The following is a 19,649-nucleotide window of genomic DNA, read 5'->3' as shown; positions in this document are numbered from 1 at the left end:
TTTAGCTGCAATTTTACAATGTAGAAAAAGGAATAGTTGTCACCTTCCTAGACCTCAAGTATACTTTTCAGGGGTTTGTCAGGGCAATGGCTCTGTGTTTTTCCTAGCAGTAAAACTGCAGCCAGATGGTGGTTGGAGACTTACCAGCAGCTGATTTGCTGTGGGCAAGTGCCCTTGTGTTTTTAGATTGGTGTTGCACAGAGGAAGGGATTGTTGTTTAAAGAGCTATTGGATACAGTCAGCCCTCCTTATACACGGATTTGTTATACACGGATTCAAGCATACACGGTTTGAAAATGTTCCAAAAAAGTATAAATTTCAATGATCAAACCTTGATTTTCCATTTTTTATAAGAGACACCGTTTTGCTCTGCCATTATATTTAATGGGACTTGAGCATACATGGATTTTGTTATACACGGGGGATCTTGGAACCAAACACCAGCGTATAACAAGGGTCCACTGTACTTTGTTCCTCAATGGCCAGAAAAGGACATATGCTGGAGTACTGGAAGCTTACACCTGTATCTCACCAACAGAATTCCAGCCCATGGAATTTTAAATATTGTATATACAGTGGACCTTTGTTATACGCTGGGGTTTGGTTCCAAGATCCCCCATGTATAAAAAAAATCCGTGTATGCTCAAGTCCCATTACATATAATGACATAGCAAAATGGTGTCCCTTATAAAAAATGGAAAATCAAGGTAAATTTATACTTTTTTGGAACATTTTCAATCCGTGTATACTTAAATTCATGTATAAAAAAATCTGTGTATAAGAAGGGCCGACTGTACTGGGATTAAATTTATGGTACCATAGAGGAAAATACAGGGAACAGAATTAAAGCACAGGCTTGCTTATATTTGTTTTCAAGGAAAATATCTTTATTGGAACAACAGTTGGGGTGAAAGAAAAATAAAGTACTTATCCTTGGTCACTTGTAGCACAGATGGAGAAAGCAGATAAGAATTGAAGCAAGGTTTTTATTTTTGGAGAACGTTTGAGAGGAGGCTTATCATTTTTCCTATTTGTCTAACCAAGCCACTACAAATGTCATTTTAGATTTAGAAATGAGCTGTCCCAGTCACTTATACGTGGAAAGCAGTTCTGTAGAATTCAGTGGACCTTTCTTAAATGAAATGGTTTAGATTCCAAATGGAAGTCAAATTTTTGAGCAAAGAAAAATAGTCTTCCTGGCGTTTATGTGCATTTTCTCTTTTTGCTAATGCAGGTGCTGAAGTAAAGAATATTTTTTTATATTTTAATGTTTTATTTAATTGCTAGCTTTTATGTTTCAATTATGCTTAGCTATAACAGTTTATAGATGACTTAAGAAGGTGTATTTATTTTCAATGTTAATGTAAATTTCCTAGTCATCAGCTGAGAGTTTAAACACAGAACTGTCAACGAGATGCTTAAAATGCAATCTAAGACAGTTATGCTATCTTTACTATATCACTCACTGTGATACTCTAAAAGGTTGAAATGAGAAAGGGAAAGCATTAAGTGGGCATTTATATGATTGCCACTACTCTTACAGAATACTAAAATCTATTCAATAAAATATCTAGATAAAAGTAAAGCATAGCTGCTGTTAGTAACTTGCACATATGTCTCACTAAAGCTAAACATATCAATTTTTTTATTGAGCAGACTATGGAAGTATATGAAAAAGACAAAAAAGCATTTAGATCCAAGTATAGAGCTAATGTGGCATGTAAGTTTGGAACCTAGCAAAAGGTGAATATGTTCCTGTGGAATTTAGATTCAGTACTGATGTGCCAGGCCAATTTAAAACACTTTAGCTATGAGGAAAAAGCAGGAATGGAAGTACAAACCTAGAAAAGAATTTAGATGAGACCTGCTAGGCCCCGGGAAGGGTTTAGGGAGCTTGGAAAGCCTTCCAGATGAGGTGAAGAGGTGACGTGTTAAAAGCCTAGAATACTTCTTTTACTCACATCAAAATCTGATCCATGGGGGGGGGGGATCTCAGGTGTCCTTTGTCCCTGACAGACCGCATAATCCTTGCCACAAGCCACAGCTCTTCCAAGGAGTCATTGCTCTGTCCTCTCTTTATGTGACAAAGAGAAAGTAGCAGAAAAAGGATGGGTGAAGATGGTATTTTCCCCATTTCTCTCTGTCTTCATCTACATGGAGCACTGACTAGCAACAGGTAAAGAATGAAAGCCCAGGTGCTCATCTCCCCTCAGCTTTGTCCCATTTGTGAGTTGCCATGTCAAAGTTGAACACAAAGAGAAGAAATGCCAATGTGAATTTGGAAGTTTCGTTAATGAATATGATGACATGGGGAAACCATCCTTCACTGAGTGATGCTCTGGGGCCCACCCATCCTACCATTGCTGCAGTATGTACAACATCACCATGTCATTATCATTATTCACTTTAAAATTTGCCAAATTCTGCTGAAAGGATGTCATCCCTTCCTTCCCTCCTGTCACCCCCCGTGTGCCTCTGCTGTGGCTTCAGATGCTACCATTTGCCAAGAATGGGGGATTTGGGAGAGGAGGTGGTTGGGTCTCTAGGGCTAGGAGAGGACTGGCGAGAATATAGGTGGCTCACTTCTCCAGGTCTAGAAGCTTAGAGAGAGAGCAAACAGTTTCTTCCATGTCTTCAGTGTTTTAAAACAACTTGGTTCATTTCTGAGCTTTGGTAGTCATTCGACAGCCATGACCTTGTTTTGTGTCACCCAGCCACCCCTGCTTCTGGTCATTGGTCATCAGTATTACGTTTTGCCTGCCCTTCCATCCAGATTTGGGAAAGCAAGAACACAGAATATTAGCAGCTGTTAAATAGCTTTCATGTAGCCTTCTCTGTTTATACACACACACACACACACGAATGAATGTGATCAAACATGTTGGGGTGCATCAAGTCCCTAAAAGCCAAGCACAGCACAGATGCAATGCTTACTTATTGCTAAGAGTAAATCCTGTCAGGTATATATACCGCAGATACATGATCAAGTTTATTGTTTTTGTTATTATCAGAGTACTGTACAAGATTATTATTCAGCAGGAATATGAGTTATGAATCTAAGTAGTGATATCTCAATTTTGTTACTTTGTTAGATGAAAACTGCAATATCTTGTAGTGGTGTTGTCTTCACTATAATGTATGTGTGATATGCTGTTAAAAGAGGAATGTAGTGTGTGATAATTAGGGTATACAAACTACAGAAAGATATTTGTTACAGTTCAATTAGTAGATGAAAAATAAAAAGTGAATAACAGTCATTATTGGCTGGTAACTATATACATACAGAGACACAACCATTGGACTGACAAGTCTGTCATCATGTTAATGATGAAGGTTTATTAAAACAGAACTGGGGGGAAATAAAGAAGGAAGTTTGGGACACATACAAAATTCAGCTGTACAAAATTAAAAGAAAAATGATTAAAGATGTTTTGCCACAGTGCAAGACTGATCTCTGAGCTGAAATAGGAGCCTGCAGACATACTGTACAGATCTGCCTTATGACAGCTGCAAAATACAGTGAGAGTAGTCCAACTGAACATGGCAGAATTAACATTTGAGTAAATATACATAGGGTCATGCAGCTAACCCCTTTGTAGGCTCTTTTTCAGTGCAGTGTTCCCAGGTTGCGATATATTTTAAAACAATAAATATAATAAAAGCTCCATATACAATATTAAAAGCATTATAGCACTAGCAATAAAAATCAATAAAATTTAACAAGGCTTTAAATACAGTGCTGAAGCAAACCATGAAAAACAAAGTGGATAAATAAAGCAAATCCTTGTCTTAGTTTAAAAAGAATAAAAACTAGTGTCTTTTGATCTGGAATGGCAGAACTGGCCATAGTGGGTCAGGCATTAATAACCGCTGATTAATCTAATATAATGAGCTGCATCTGGGACCTGCTTCTGAAAAGTGTTTTGAAGCTAAGTCAAAATGTGATCAACAGACTGGTGTTGGGTACACACTTTATAAACTGCGTATGACCTGTCTTAAACTAACAGCATCAAACTTCCACTTTGATTCTAGAGTCAAGTGAGAGTATTGGTTTCGATACCTGAAAACCTAAATACAGTAGTTTGCAGCCAAGATATCTGTAAGATTACCTCCTCCTATATGAGCCTGCCTGAATTTTGAGATTCAGTTATGAATTGTTGAGAGGCTAGATTATTCAGGAGAAAATTAATATTTCTGCATTTTTATGGTATTTGCACATCCCAAAGTATTTAAAGAAATTATTCTGCATAGTAATATACATTATTTTTTGCTTGAAAATCATGGGGTGTATGTGGAAAACATTGTTTTTAATATGAAAACCACACCAAAAAACAGGTTCCAGAAACATGGGATTAAAAAAAAATAAAAGTATGTCTTTTTACACAAAAATACCAGTTATGCGCAAAAAACCCCACTTGTGTTTCTGGACTTGTTTTGACATTTTTCATTAAAAACCCTTATTAGAAATGAATAGTTTTTTGCATGATAAATGTGTTTTTGAACATAAACATAATTTTGTACCAGAATATTTCTCCCAGAAACTAACATGTTTTTGTGCAAAAATGTTTTTTTCCCCTGCAAAGCACACTAATTTTGCACAAAAATGGTGTGTGTGCTTGGAAATAATGTTTTTGTGCAGATTCCTCATAATTTGTGTTTTTTGCTCCGGCCCCCCACTCCCCATTTTCAAGTAAAAACCCACATGAACCTCTTTGCAGACTTAATTTCATGAAATATATCAGGATGTGTCAATACAAGGTGAAAACAGGTGAAACTACAGAGAGAATTATACAAAAATGTTGAACAGGTGGTATATGACCCCTACAAAAATTAATAAAATCTATAAACCTGGCAGTACTAAGTGCTGGAAATGCTTAAAGCAAGAAGGGAATTTTTCCACCTATGGTGGTCATGTGATAAAGCTAAGGAATTTGAGTAAAATTCATAAACTGATGAGAGATATTTTGCATGTAGATATTCCTTTTGACACATGAATCTTTCTGTTGAATATGACCTGTGTCTTGGAAAGGAAAACAGAACATACATTTTTTAGTTTAATTCTTAAATAGCAAGAATCCTCTATGCCAAGATGTGGGAAAATGCCTAAATACCAACAATAGAGGATTTGGATAATTACCCTGAAAGAAGCCAAAAGCCTAGACATATTAACAGCTATGCTAAAAGAGAACATGATAAATTAGAGGAGGAATGGCAGTGTTTGGATTTCATGATAATTTAGATTTAGTCAAATAATGTTGAATGTTAATAGTAGCTTTGTAAATATGAAAGATTATGATGAGCAGAGAAGACTATTGAGAATTACTACCTAAGGTATATTTAGGTTTGTATCAAATATCTAATCACATACCTTTGATTATTGTTTGGCATATTAGAGGCTATATTTACAAAGGAAATATGAGAAACATTCTCTAAATTAACTAAGCTGGTCTACATAGTTTACTATGGCAGTATTTTTATAGTACAAGTTATAGCATATTTTTATTCTTTATGTGAATATTTTTTTTCCCCTTTGGATGTGTTTTATGTGTGAGTTATGTGTGTCTCATATGTTTGTGCTTTTTTAAAAAATACAAGATGAAAACTTCAAAATTCCCAGTGTCTTGTTATTCTTCCCAAATGAGTTTCCTGAAAATCAGAAAATATATAATAGCACTTTTCCCCACCTTCATTGGTTGAGTACATTTGAGAGGACATTTTATGTAGCAGCAGCCCAGCTGTCAAGGAAAATCAGGCTGGCCCTATCCTTCTTCACCTTCTAATGAGCAGCTAAGATTGTGCTGTTGACTTGGCCTTCAGTCCTTAAAACCAGGGTGGCTGCTATGGGAGTATAAAGGATATCGTTTTGAGACCATTTTAAAGGAGAGCACATGTTTTGAATAATGTTTTAGCTGTTCTCTCTGTGATCTTTTAAATTGGCTTTGGCTGATGTATATCACCTCTGGGGCTTCATGGGCAGAGAAGTTATAAACAAATATTTTAAATAAATACATTTTTGAGGAGGAAATTCCCAATTCAAGCTCTTGTGACCGCCAAGGCCCTCTTCCTAATGACCATTACCTTTTCTTGAGAAAGTGGTTTTACATGGAGAAAGGCTTCCCATGAGTAAGCAAAAACTTGGGCACGTTCCTGAATAAGAGGTAGTTCTGGTCCTTACTAGATTGCAACCATGCTGATTTTTAAGCACTGGTAACAGGCCTTCCAGTACTGTAGTTGATTACAGTTAGTACTAAAGTAGCTATATTTTACACCTATTACAGTTTCTGGAAAATGTCCAGTAGCCATTCTACAAGCAACACATTGCATTAGTGCATTTCAGAACTTAATGCAGGCATAACTATGGCCATGTTAATCTCTATCCTGGAAAGACAACAGCTGATGAATTAACTTTAAGTGATGACAGAGACTGGGTGCCATTTAGGCCTCATGATCAGTCAGCTAGGGACACCAAACTGTAAATCTGATTTTCTGTAGCAATGGTGGGGATATGGCCCTCCACATTGGTGATGCAACATATAGCATACCTCACCATTGATTATGCTGGGTAGACTGTTCTGAGTTGCAATCCCACAATATCTGGAGAGACACCTAGTTCAAGAAGGATTGCATTTTCATCCAGAACAAAACACCATCTACCTGCTCAGATGAACCAGTACCTAACAGCACTCTTTCCTCCCCATGTCTCATTTTATTGAGCATCTGATGCTGACAACAGCTGCTGTAAGAAAAGAAAGTCAGTGAACTTTCTGTTTTAGGTCTGACAACAGATTTTTAAAAAAGAAATACATGAAGCATTACAATTTCATAAGATTAAGGATATTGTGCTTAAATGTTTAAGTAGAGATGAAATTGATTAGTTACTAGAACTAATTTAGGACTTTCAGTGAGAAGCTTTTTATTTGCAAATGTTAACAAAGGAAAGCTGACCACTCAGTTGTTAAAATTTGAAAATTTTATTTGTAAATGTGACATGTGAAAAAAGTATTCATTTCTATAATACGTTATATTCTTCTGGATTCTTTATTATTATTATTATTATTATTATTATTATTATTATTATTATTAACCTTTATTTATAAAGCGCTGTAAATTTACACAGCGCTGTACATACAATCTTTTTAATTAAATTATTAATTAAATTATCTTAAATTATCCTTTGTTAAAAGTAGTAAAACTTTTGGGTTAAAATTTACTAAACCATCATCACCACCATGTCTAAATGATGATGATGATATTTATTTATCTATCTCTTCCCATGGATCAGACAAACAGCTTCATTTATATACCACTTCATACTGAACTAACAATGTCTAAACGGTTTACAAGTGTAAGCTAACTGCCCCCAACAATCTGGGTACTCATTTTAGTGACCTCGGAAGGATGCAAGCCTGAGTTGAGCTTGAGCCCTTTCGCTGGTATTGAACTCGCAGCCTTACAGTTTTGAGTGAGTGGCTGCAGTACAAGCATTTAACCACTGCACCACCAGGGCTCTTATCAAGGTGCAGGATAACAACAATGAACAAAGAAACAACATAAATTAAAAGAACATGTTAAAACACACATCATTTTAAAAGGACAAATAAGATGTGCACATTTAGAGATATGATTTGGATAATTTAAGTGCTAAGTATGATATAAAGTGGGATGCAGTGGCTTAGTGGTTAAGATGCCATTTCTGATAATCAGAAGATTGGAAGGTTGGCAGTTGAGGTCTGGGTGCTGCATGGTGGGGTGAGCTCCTGTCACTAATCTCAGGTTCTGTCAACCTAGCAGTTTGAAAGCATGCAAATGCAAGTAGGTAGGTAGGTGGGGAGATAGATAGATAGATAGGTAGGTAGATAGATAGATAAATAGATACCACTTCTCAGTAGGAAGGTAACAGCGTTCAGTGCAGTCAGGCTGACCACATGACTACCAAAGCAGTCCTTGAACAACACTGGCTCTTTGGCTTAGAAACAGAGATGAGCGCCGTCCCCTACAATCAGTCATGGGACTACCTTTACCTTTTATAAAATACAAAATAGAACAGACATCAGTTTGGTTTTCATTATAGTAGTCCATCTTGCCTTATAGCTAATTTTGTCAGTTTTTAATTTAAAACTGCAGTATACTCAACTTCAGCTAGATAAGTGATTTGATCGGATTCAGTTATATTGGCCCAGGTGTTTAGCTAAGAATGGGTGATTTTAGAAAGATTCCATTGTTTCCTCCAGTCCAGAAGCATTGCTAAAGTGTGCCAATATGTGGGTGAGATTTTGTGAATTTCTTTTTAGAGCTAGGGATAACGTAGATGTGATGACAGGAAGTTTAGGTGTTTAAACACAAAACTGCCTCAATCATATAGAAAGAGAGGAAGGGTATTTTAATAACAAAAACAATTAACCATTAGGGGGCATAAACCTTCCCTTTGCCTAAGATGATTTTCATCCATGTCTGGTATCAAAACTCAACACACAGGAGAGAAATATTTTCCATACAAGGTTCTCTATTGGACTGGTCACAATAGATTTACTCCATTGCACATAAACTATTAGTCAAATAATGTTAACATAAAGTTTAAAAGACTTTTTAATACTGCTGTTAATTTGTTTTAAGTTTTTTTCTTTATTACCTCTAATATCTCAGGGGAGAAAAAGGACAAGGCAGCAGTGGTTGGTGGCTTCTTTGTTAATGAGTCACTTAATCCATTTTGGGTTTCAGTCTCAACCTTAAAGGAACTATCCAGTGTGCAGCCATGTACAGTTGGCCCTCGGTATCCATGGGGAAGCCATTCTGGATTCCCCTGCAGATACCAAAATCCATGGATGGTCAAGTCCCATTGTCCTCAATGGTGGCGTGGCAACGTTGCCACGTCACCATTGAGGATGATGGGACTTCCCCTTGGCTGCCTCCTCCACCTCCTCCTCTTCCACCACTTCCTCCTCCTCCTCCTGTACAATTATATACAAAATAATTTACCACCTTTGCAAGTATATTTTATGCATCAAGAAATATTTTAAAGTATTTGACCAGAATGTGACAGCATTTAACTGGTGAGCTGATTATCACAACAGACAGCATAGGCTGTGGAAGCAAAGAATGTGTGCAACACTTTTCTTCTTCCCCCTCCTCCTTCAGCTGTTAAAGCCAGGTGTTTACCCATCCCTTTCTCTGTGGATGCATATATTCCACATTTACAGAACTGCCATCATAATAACAACACATAAAAACATTTCAGAAGATAACATAGGCCTTTCCAGGATGTATTGTTTTTGTCCATCAATATGGCCTTTCCATTTTGGATGAATGTATCTCAGTTCTGTTTTCAGGGCAGTTATTTTTTAAAGGCAGAACTCCATTGTTAGAGCACACCAACATATATTAACTCTATATATGAGGGAGGTTAAAGCACCATTTATAATTCCCTATCTACTAGTTTTTTTCAAGTAATAAACAGACCATTTCTTAGCTACTGCTGTCCTGATAATCTTCTCCCCAAATTGGAGATATAGCAAGGGTTGGGAAGGCTTTGAAGATAGGGCCTTTCCAGCTTTATGTCTCACTTTCCTCCAAGTCCATCATCGGAAAGGAAACATAAATGGCAGAAAATATCTACTTCTGCTGTGATGCAAGAACTGAGGTCTCCTTTACTGGGGATAGATTATGTCTCTCACCTGAAAGAGGAGATCCTACCTCATCGGTGGCCTCTGAATTGCTATCCCTAGGACCATAGGATTATAGCTTTAATTTCATTTATTTATTTTAAAAGTTATATCTTTAGTATTTCCACTTCAAATAGACTAATAACTAATACTTTTGAAGAAAGTAGTGCCTTTAAAAAGTACATTATATCAAAACAACACATGCAGCATAAAATCAGAGAAAGTAAAATACAGGAGAATAGCAGCCAAGTAAATCAATTCAAATTGCTTGCCTTGGGCATTCACAGAGGTTCAGTCTGTATTGCATCCCTGGCTGTAACTTCCTTTTAAGACTTTTCTTGGGAGTCTTCAGCTACATCTTTTGCATTACCTGAACAGTGTTCGTTTTAGGGTTTTATCAGAAGTACAATAATAAATGCGTTTATAACATTTCTCCCTCCCTTTTAGGTAGCCTACCATATGAATACAAGATTGTGATAGCAGGCAATCATGAGCTGACGTTTGACCAAGAGTTCATGGCGGACTTAATCAAGCAGGACTTTTACTATTTCCCGTCTGTATCTAAACTGAAGCCAGAAAGTTATGAAAATGTACAGTCTCTCTTAACTAACTGCATATATCTGCAAGATTCAGAAGTGACAGTGAGGGGCTTCAGGATATACGGCTCCCCTTGGTAAGCATTTAAAAAATTATTAACATTGATCCATACAGAGTATTTCTGTCCATCACAGTAATACAAGAAAAAGTGATACTTATTTCTATATGTTTTCTAACAAGCCTTCAAGGTTTTATTTAATGAATTCTAAAACTTTAAATACATTTAAAAGGTGTCCCTGTTTATTCATGTTGTGAATACTCATATGCATGTATGCACAGATGCACATACAGTTAGGCTTATGAAAGCTACACAAGCATCCGTTTAAAAGAGGCATTCTCCCTTCTTTCACATAGAAAAAGAGTGTCTTTTTTGAGATGATTCCTGCTATAACAGATACATGTTGAATCTAAAAATGAAGACTGTTGCTTGAAAAAAATTATCCAGATGCAAATTTAGATGATTTTTCAGCTTGAGCTCCTAATTAATCAATTATCATGTAGTAATTTATTTCAAGCAAGTAGAAGTGGAGAAAAACTTGTCACTCATTGGTAAAGCTCTGTATTTTAAAAAAGTTTTCAAGTTGACTGCTGGAAAAGAAATACCTGCATGAATCCTCTGAAGAGCCTGTGCCATAATTGTGTGAAAAGAAGCTGTGTATGTCCTGTGTCCATCCCCCTCCCAGTATTTCATTTGATATTCCAAGTTTGCTGTTTTAGTCCTCACAGATTACCTTCAAAAAGGGATTAGTACAGAAATGTGCATCTGTGAGAACATACTAGAGGGGAGGGCAGTAAATCCTTTTTGATTTTGTGTGTGGGCTTTTATGAAGTATGAATTTTCAGGATAAATTCTGTAGTTCTATAGTGTGTCTGGAAAGCTGGTATAGTGTAGCGATTTGAGCATTGGATTACGTTTCTTGAGGCCAGAGTTTAAATCCCCACTTGGCCATGGAAACCCACTGGGTAACCTTGTCCAAGTCACACTCTCTTAGCCTCAAAGGAAGGCAAAGAAGATTATTGCATTGGGCCAGGAACGTGCCCATTGCGTTCTAAAAAGGGAGTGTTCTGGGGACGGAATGGGCCCCAGAATGCATTTTACCGCACGGAGGAATGCCGCAGCTGCTGCTGGGCGTTCCAATCGCATCCCCAATCTGTTCCAGGGGGCACGATTTCTGGGAACGCTTTGAAACAGTTCTCGGAAATCGCACCTCCTGGAACAGATTGGGGACGCGATTGGAATGCCTGGCAGCAGCTGCGGCGTTCCTCCGTGCGGTAAAATGCATTCTGGGGCCCATTCCGTCCCCAGAACGCTCCCTTTTTAGAATGCAATGGGCATGTTCCTGGCCCAATGCGATAATCTCCATGGGCAAACCTCCTCTGAACAAATCTTGCCAAGAAAACCCCATGACAAGGTCACCGTAAGTTGGAAACAACCTGAAGGCACACTTCAACAACAGAGTGTTTGAGATATTTAGTACTTGGCATTTTACTAGTGGTAAATTGCAAAGAAAAGCATAAATGCAGTTACTAGTCCCAGTTAGAGCAAAATCTATGGAATCAGTTGAAATTTGGCAAGTCAACATGTATGCAAGTTATATTAATTCACTGGGTGTACTCCAGTTTGGATTAAATGGTTGGATTCAGGACCAAGATTCAGCATGAAAGCAGCAGTATACTAATGAAGTTCCAAGTAAACAGTTTACTTATTTTTTTTAAAGATAATCCAGCATGTTATCTTATAAGTAAATCACAAGATTCTAAATATAGCAAGTGCAGCTTGTTTTCACCAGGTACAGTTTAAATATAAATTCCTCAGTTGGTGATGCAGGTGTAACCAGAGACCTACTGTACATAGCTTAGATGAAAACACATCCTTTTAATTACTAGGTAAGCAATGTATTTTGCATAGTTAGCTAGTTAAGAATTTGTTGAGATAACTGTTAAATAAAATATATTTTCAGGGGGAAAAGGGAAAGACAAAAGTTTATACAGGACTCTCACCACTCCTCGGATATTCCATCTCCCTCTCTGCTTCTAAGGTCCAAACAAACTACAGAAATAATCCAGTTTGAGACCGCTTTAACTGCCCTGGCTCAATGCTAGGGAATTCAGGGAATTGTAGTTTTGTGAGACATTTAGCCTTCTCTGTCAGAGAGCTCTGGTGCCACAATTAACTACAGTTCCCAGGATTCTGTAGCACTGAGGTAGGACAGTTAAAGTGGTCTCAAACTGGATTATTTCTGCAGCTTGTTTTGGACCTAAATCTCTGGGCCACATCAAATCTCAGAAGAAATAACTCCATGCTGAAAACAGCTGCGAGAGCAGCCAGAAATCAGTTGACCATAGGATGAGGCTACTTCACCCACATTACTACTGCTTCTGTTGCTAAATTCTACTTCCAGTTGTGGTTTTGGAGGCAAAGAGGCAAAATTGTTTATAAGCCTCTCCTGTGATCCTTTGATGTTCCAACTCAGGCTGGAACAGTAATATCACATACAGCTCATCAAGACATTAAACGTCTTTTATAAAACATAGTTATGATGGAGTTTTTGGTAAAGACCATTACTTAAGTTGACATGGTGGTAAAATGGAGATAAACAGGAACATTAGCAGAGCCATGCTGGATCAAACCGAAGACTCAAATGTCTATGTGAAATCCACAAACAGATCACAAGTGCAATAACAGCCTAATTCTTGGGTTTCTCAGAAACTGGAATTCAAAGGCAGACTGCCTCAGATATTTGGAAGTAACATACTGCCTTCATGCGGCAATGTATTGGCTTTATCACTGATCTATTCAACTAGTCTCTAGATAAGTTATTTCAGATAAATATAGCTAATCCATAGTTACAAGCCATGAGAAAAGTAATAAGGGAAATCTCTGAAGCTCATTTAGGGAAATCATAGCCTAGAGAAGGCACATGGACATCGCAACCTTATATCTTCCATGAATATAACACCAAATAGAGATGGTCACAAGTAAAAAGCTGGTCACCACCTCAGATGTAGCAACCATTTTGGTTGCAGGGATCACTTTTACCACCGAGCAAGCCAGACTGTCCTTGCTAGGAGAAGGTGAGTGAGGCCCACAGAAATTTCCATCGTACGCTTGTTATTGAAGAAGATCCCTATATAAGGAATTTCTTTAATGTAAGGGTGGGAAAGAGGAGCCATAGTGATCCTCCTGCTCCAGAGGATCACACTGTGTGCCTGACGTGACTGAAAGAAATGTCACATCGCTTCCAGTTTTATTTTCAACCCATTTCTGGTCCTCCCCTTTTTTAAAAAAAGGTATGAACGGGTCTAGGGGATAGGCTGGCTAAAGAACCACATTCTGCAGTGTTTAAATCGATTTGGAGGTCCTGGGATTTCAAGGACCTCACAGGATCCCTGTGACCTGCACACCACACTTCCACTGCACCATGCTGTCATGGATTCTTAAATTCATAATTAGTAATGCTATACCCACAATAAAGAAAGAGTGCTTTGGGTACAATGTTTCCCAGAACATATTATGAGTCCTGTGTCTTCTATAGCACTCTATGTGAATTTCAGAAGAATAAATTTTTTTGTCTCTGTAACTGGTTCCTTTGATAGGAAGATTGCCCCCCCAAAGAACTGTAGTGTGCAGTATTTCATGTCATGCTTCTTTGCAACCCATCTCATTCCTTACTGAATTCCCAGCTGATCATCATTCAGAAGAGGACCTACTCAATCTGTTTTCCTGTATGGTTGTAAAAAGATTGCATTTTTAAAATATTTGCTGAGGCCTCCATCACAGCAATAGAGGAGTTTGATAGAGATACCATTAGAATCTCTTCTGTCCTTTTATGTTTCTGTTTCTTTCTCTCTTTCAAGATAAGTTTTTTTTTTTAAATTACTGTTGGATGAGAATTTTATTCTTTGCTATCAGCTTTCCTGCATGCAGAACAGAGGGTAGCATCTTGCAAAGTACAGTTTCCAAATCTTCCAACTGAGAATATTATTTCATGTTTTCATGTTTTGTTTTGCTTTGCTAAAGCTTATGCTACAATAAGTCTCTGAATGGTTAATGTGCACTTGACTTGTTTTTTAAAAAATGTTTACTTAACAAATTGAAAAGTTCAGGTATATTTTTTATAGCTGAGTCCTTGCAGCTGTTACACTGACATTTAACCATTCTGAATAAGGTGCAATGACTGCTGGGTCAGCATGGCATGAAGAGGCAGCTCAGACTGTAATACTGGCACCATAATGTGTGTTGACATTCCTGTAGAATAATAGCACTCACCAGTCAGTATGAAAGAGGAAGCATTTTGCACAGCTGTTATACAGTCCATAAATTAGGTAAGTTAGAGAGGTGGGACATGAAAAGGTAGGTGTGGAACAACATGTTCGGACTAAAAAGATGGATTTGGGCTATCAAAGGGACAGCATTACCTTACCTGTGTAATATGTAACCCCCCCCCCCTTTCTAATAGGTAGAGCAGGAGAATAACAACTCGGGTGATTGCTGTATTCTATCCAAGCTGAGAATATTAGAGACAAAGATGATAGCATTATGAATAGATACTGTATGTTATACAATTACAATTGAATTCAAAAGATGTGGCTGTGTTAGTTTGGAAAATAGTATGCAAAGGAATCTTGCAGCACATTTGAGACTAACTGAAAGAGAAAGGTTGGTAGCATAAACTTTCATAGACCCGAGCCTACTTCCTCAGATGCATGGGGCAGAGTGGAAAGTCGAGTGACAGTCCTATATAACTGCGTGTGAGAGAGAATCACTTTGTTAGTACAGAGGAACACATTAATTGATTTGAGCTACTATCCTACGTACATTCTACTTGGAAATAAATCTAATTGAATTTAATGAGAACAATATCTGAATAAAGATGGATAGGGCTGTGTATAATTCAAATTCACAAGTATACTAAATATACTTTTAGTATACTTGTTCCTTTAATTTGCCAAAGGGAAATTAAAGGGGGAAATGTCTATCCTTTACACAGTAAAATGCTAGAACCATCTGTATATCTGAAGGTGTTGTACCTTTGCTAAATTCAGTCATCAAGATTGAGTTGGATTAATGTAATGATACTACTGATTTCACATGGGGCATTGTAAATTTCAGATTTAATTCTTCAGTATAGGTGGACCTTGTCCTGTATATGTTCTAAAGGTCTATGCAAGTGCAAAAAGTAGAGAAATAAGGGTTGTTATTTTTTGAGATAATTAGATTTCCTTATAAAATCATATTTCTGCTGTTATATGATAGACATAAGAGTCCCTGTGAAACAGGAATATAAACTGTCAATCTACAAGAATCAAGCATTTCAATCTTTTTTCCCCTCTGTAAAAGTTTATAAAAGTTTTGTAAAATAATTTTGCAGTGGTTTTGTACACCTCTGGACTTACCTCCTAAAGGTTTCTTCTTCTTTTTTACATAGCGTTTTACACATATAAAAACACTACAAAAACAACTTTGTTGGAAAGATATTAGATTTTTGGCTGGAACAAAATCTTTACAAAAATATCCAAAAATGTGAAAAATCTAGCTCAAATGACTGGTTGTTCCTTTTTTGAGTTGTTTTTATTTTACATTGTCTCAATATATCATGATACCCATTCTTGTCAAGGGCAAGAACATTTATGAGTATTTTTCATAGCTCTACAATAAAATAGCTGGCAGAATCTCAGAAGCCAAGATTCTAATTTTCTAATGTTGAATAATATTAGAATTAACCCTGAAATAAAAGGAGTTAAGATAAGACCTTGACAGCCTTCCTGTGTCTCTACCAAAATTAGAGAAAAGTGTTCCCTGTATATAAGTCACAAAGTACAGCCCATTCTTTATGTAAATGTTGATATTTTAAATATAAACAACAATAAGATATGAATAATAAAAGTGCATATTTGTATATGTTTGTGCTTGAGAGAGAAGACAGTAAACATTGAAACATTTTAACATTTCTTGCTTTTTTGGAAAACTATTGTTGTTGTTTTACAAGTCATGTCAGGCTGGTATATAAGAAACAAGTTGTCAGAGTTAATGTACATACCTCAATGTGAATTCTCACAGCGTGAATAAACTGTGAAGAGTATTGAAAGTTTTTAAAAACTGAAAATTGGCATTTACCAACTTGGTGCTTGTGCTGGTTGTTAATCCTCTCCACCTGCTGATTGTTGTGCATTTATCTAAATTTAAAACCACATTGCACTTGAAATACACCTATTTAACTCAGATGTCAAAATTGCTTCATGTTTATTGTGTATCCACCTGCTGTGTTTCAGTTCCATGTTCCAAGTTAATTTTATTTCGGTTATATATATGGCCTGTACAAACATAAGATTGGCTTCCAAATTATAAAGAAGAGAACATTTATCATGCCCATTAGCCCCCTCTCGCAACTTGGCAGCTATTACTAATTTGTAAATCTAACGTAAACATAGTAATTATCCTGTGAGACTGTTTCTCATACCCTTCTCAATGTCTCTGCAATTCAAATAGCATAAATATAGGTGAAGAAAGGAGTTGTAGCGCAGATGCTAGTAGAGGAACATAATGGCAGATATAGGCTTGAGAAAGTAGCCTTAAAGAATATATTTGGCATTGCTAGATCCATACAAGATGTTACACAGTAGTAAAATCTGCAGCTAAAAATGGCAAAGGGAGCTTGCTCAGATTGGTCAAAATCCTGTTCAAGTGCTGATCAAGATTAAATCTTTGCCTGTGTTCTTCTGCTGGGTTTCTACTATGCTTCTGGGTTAACAGCTCCAGTTGTGGGCCAATTGGTATTGTATACCTCATTCCACAATGACTAGGAAACTACAAATCCTTCTGTAATAGGACTTTAGACCAGAAATTCCAACCAGATTCTGGCTTCTGATAGCAGATAGCTTGAATAACTGATTGAGTTCATCTCTTCCCCCTGACTGTTTCTGCACAGTATACAGCTGCTACTGCCAGAATTAAAACAGTTTTGCTTCATCAGGGCTATCAAGACTTTGGGAGAGCACAGGGGGACAAAGGGGTAAGGTCCTGGTAATTATTTTACAGCAGTCAACACTGATGTATCCTTATCAGAAATAAAAGATAAGACAAATTCATAAGGGGTATGTGTGTCCATCTCTTAGTTGTTTGGACTGCCACTTTCAGAGACTGCTGCTGGTGGTGGAAATTTGATTATACAGATATACCTCAGTTAACAAAGTCAATGGGCATTGCTTCTTTCACAGAAAATTTGGTACAAGAGGCAGAAATAGCATGGAAAGAAAAAGGCTAGGTTAGGACACCTAAGGAACACCTAAGGAAGAGCAATTCAACATGTATCAGAAAACTTTTTATTAAAAACAAACCTCTTTCATCAAGCTTTCCCCCATGTTCCCTAATTCCATTCTTCTCCCCTTGTGTTGCTGTATTGTATTGGATGTAATTGGTGCTTTGGTTTTTAACTGTTTTAACTGTGATTGAATGATGGATATTTTATTGCTGTACTGTATTGTTTAATGTGGGGGGGGGATTTCTTTCTATTGGATTTTGTAGTTTCGGTATGTTTTTATTACTGTTGTAAACCGCTGTGATCATGGAAATAGCGGTATACAAATAAAGATTCATTCATTCATTCATTCAAACAAATAATAAGCACATGTGAAATGAAACAACCAGGTCAGGTAAGCTTTGCACAAGTAAACAAATGCATTTTGAACCTTCTTGAAGTTTTCTTACAAAAACCTGCAGGGATACCATTTTCTTTCACCAGACTCCACTTTTCTTATGATTTCAATTTTGGTGGCCAAATATAATTGATTTATGGTTTTTTAATTTGCTGGGGATAGCTGGTGAGGCAGATCTACCTGCTCTCCCCTTTTCTTTCTGTTATGCTATTCCTGTAGGGGCCAATAAGGTATCCTGGAGGTAGATGTCATTTATTTTGCCCATTTTAAGCAGGTGTCCACAGGTGTGCAGTAGGATTGGCTAGAATAGAAAAAGCCTTCTCTTCCAGCTAAAACTTCAGTGCAGTGTTTACTGCAGACATGCTGTTGCAAACCCAGGGGTCGTTCCCACTACCAAAAGCTCTGAATCCTGATTCAAGCTATATGCCTTTAATTCCTGCTGGAAATCGATTCTGATCCTCATTGGATCAATTCCACTGGAGATAATGCGGAGCAAACACCAAAAGCCTGGGTTAATTTGATAGCAGCTTTTTAGAGTTTATTTTGGGAAGAATCGATTCTGACATGATTCCTAACAGTGGGAATGCCAGATCAGAATCAATTCTTTCCAAAAAGGGGACAAAGAGGAGGGACAAATGGCAGAGGAGTGTGTGCCATCCATCCCCAGAGATGTCTCACACACACACCCAGTGCGGTCGTTTTGGGTCCTTTGGCAAGACAAATAGCTGCTAAACCTTTTGAGACTTTTTGAATTGGGATAATCTGGCCACTACAGCTATTCAAACCCATCATCACCTTCACTTGCAAGTCAGCTAAGTTAATTCTGATTTAATTGTTATTTTAAGGGGGCAGGGTAGGTGAGATTTGTGTGTTGTTATTTTACAATGTATTGGATTGTCTTTTACCGTAAGTCGCCTCGATCCTAATCAGAGCAGGCGGGATATAAATAAATTATTATTATTATTATTATTATTATTATTATTATTATTTGTAATTCATATCTTTCCTGCGTCTATTCTGAAGGAGTTTTCTAAAAGTTTATTTCACTGATAAAATAGTGGGCATCAAGATGGATAGGTTCATTTCAGACCAACAGCTTGAATTCATTTTTGTCACTGATTAATTGTTTCTTATTTAGTTTGTGAAAACACTGTAATGATTTTTTTGCTATCACTGAAGTATACATCAATTAAAATTAAAGATTTATTTCATTAGACATGACAGGTGGCATCCTGTTCAGTTGTGACAGATCTGTAAGCTAGACGTATGATCTTGTAACTTAGAATTTGAATTTACAACTGTGAAACATGTAATATGACCACCAAAACCTACTATTTCATCCTGGTAGCATCTCATCTGAAGGGTTTCTGAGCTTGGGGATTGGGAAATGATTTCTGCAGTTCTCTCCCTGGTTGTGGGGTGCATTGAGAAAAGCACTTGGAGCAAGGACCCTGAGAGGTCTCTCTAGCTGACTGTTTTTGATACACCCCATGACTGGGAAAGTGTAAGAGATGTCATTTTCCAGTGTTCTGATCTGCAGTGCTTCAAAAGAATTTGAAATAAATTACTTAGAATTTAATTTATGCCTTTTAGAGCTTGTGTGATTATACACATGTACATACATGCTTAGCCTTCCTCAGATTGATACTCTTCAGATGTACTGGACTTCCATTACTTTCATCTGTAGCTGTTGGGATAAGCAAGTATGAGAAGGCTGATAACATTTGATGGAGCTCT

At 37.1% G+C, this 19,649-nt stretch overlaps 1 protein-coding gene and 1 long non-coding RNA gene across 4 annotated transcripts in view; one reads left to right on the top strand and one right to left on the bottom strand.

Moving 5' to 3' along the window:
- Positions 1 to 19,649, bottom strand: part of LOC121931194 — a 972,450-nt gene that overhangs the window by 83,132 nt on the left and 869,669 nt on the right. The gene's annotated exons all lie outside the window — the stretch shown is intronic.
- Positions 1 to 19,649, top strand: part of MPPED1 (metallophosphoesterase domain containing 1) — a 95,197-nt gene that overhangs the window by 35,616 nt on the left and 39,932 nt on the right. For both annotated transcript variants that reach the window (XM_042468637.1, XM_042468636.1), the window contains exon 6: positions 10,107 to 10,332. In XM_042468637.1, the coding sequence (XP_042324571.1) occupies positions 10,107 to 10,332 (226 nt within the window). The remainder of the gene's footprint in view (positions 1 to 10,106; positions 10,333 to 19,649) is intronic.

This window comes from Sceloporus undulatus, chromosome 5 (assembly GCF_019175285.1).
Source record: "Sceloporus undulatus isolate JIND9_A2432 ecotype Alabama chromosome 5, SceUnd_v1.1, whole genome shotgun sequence".
NCBI lineage: Eukaryota > Metazoa > Chordata > Lepidosauria > Squamata > Phrynosomatidae > Sceloporus > Sceloporus undulatus.
The sequence above is the reverse complement of the archived record's forward strand: the minus strand, read 5'-3'. Positions and strand labels throughout refer to the sequence as shown.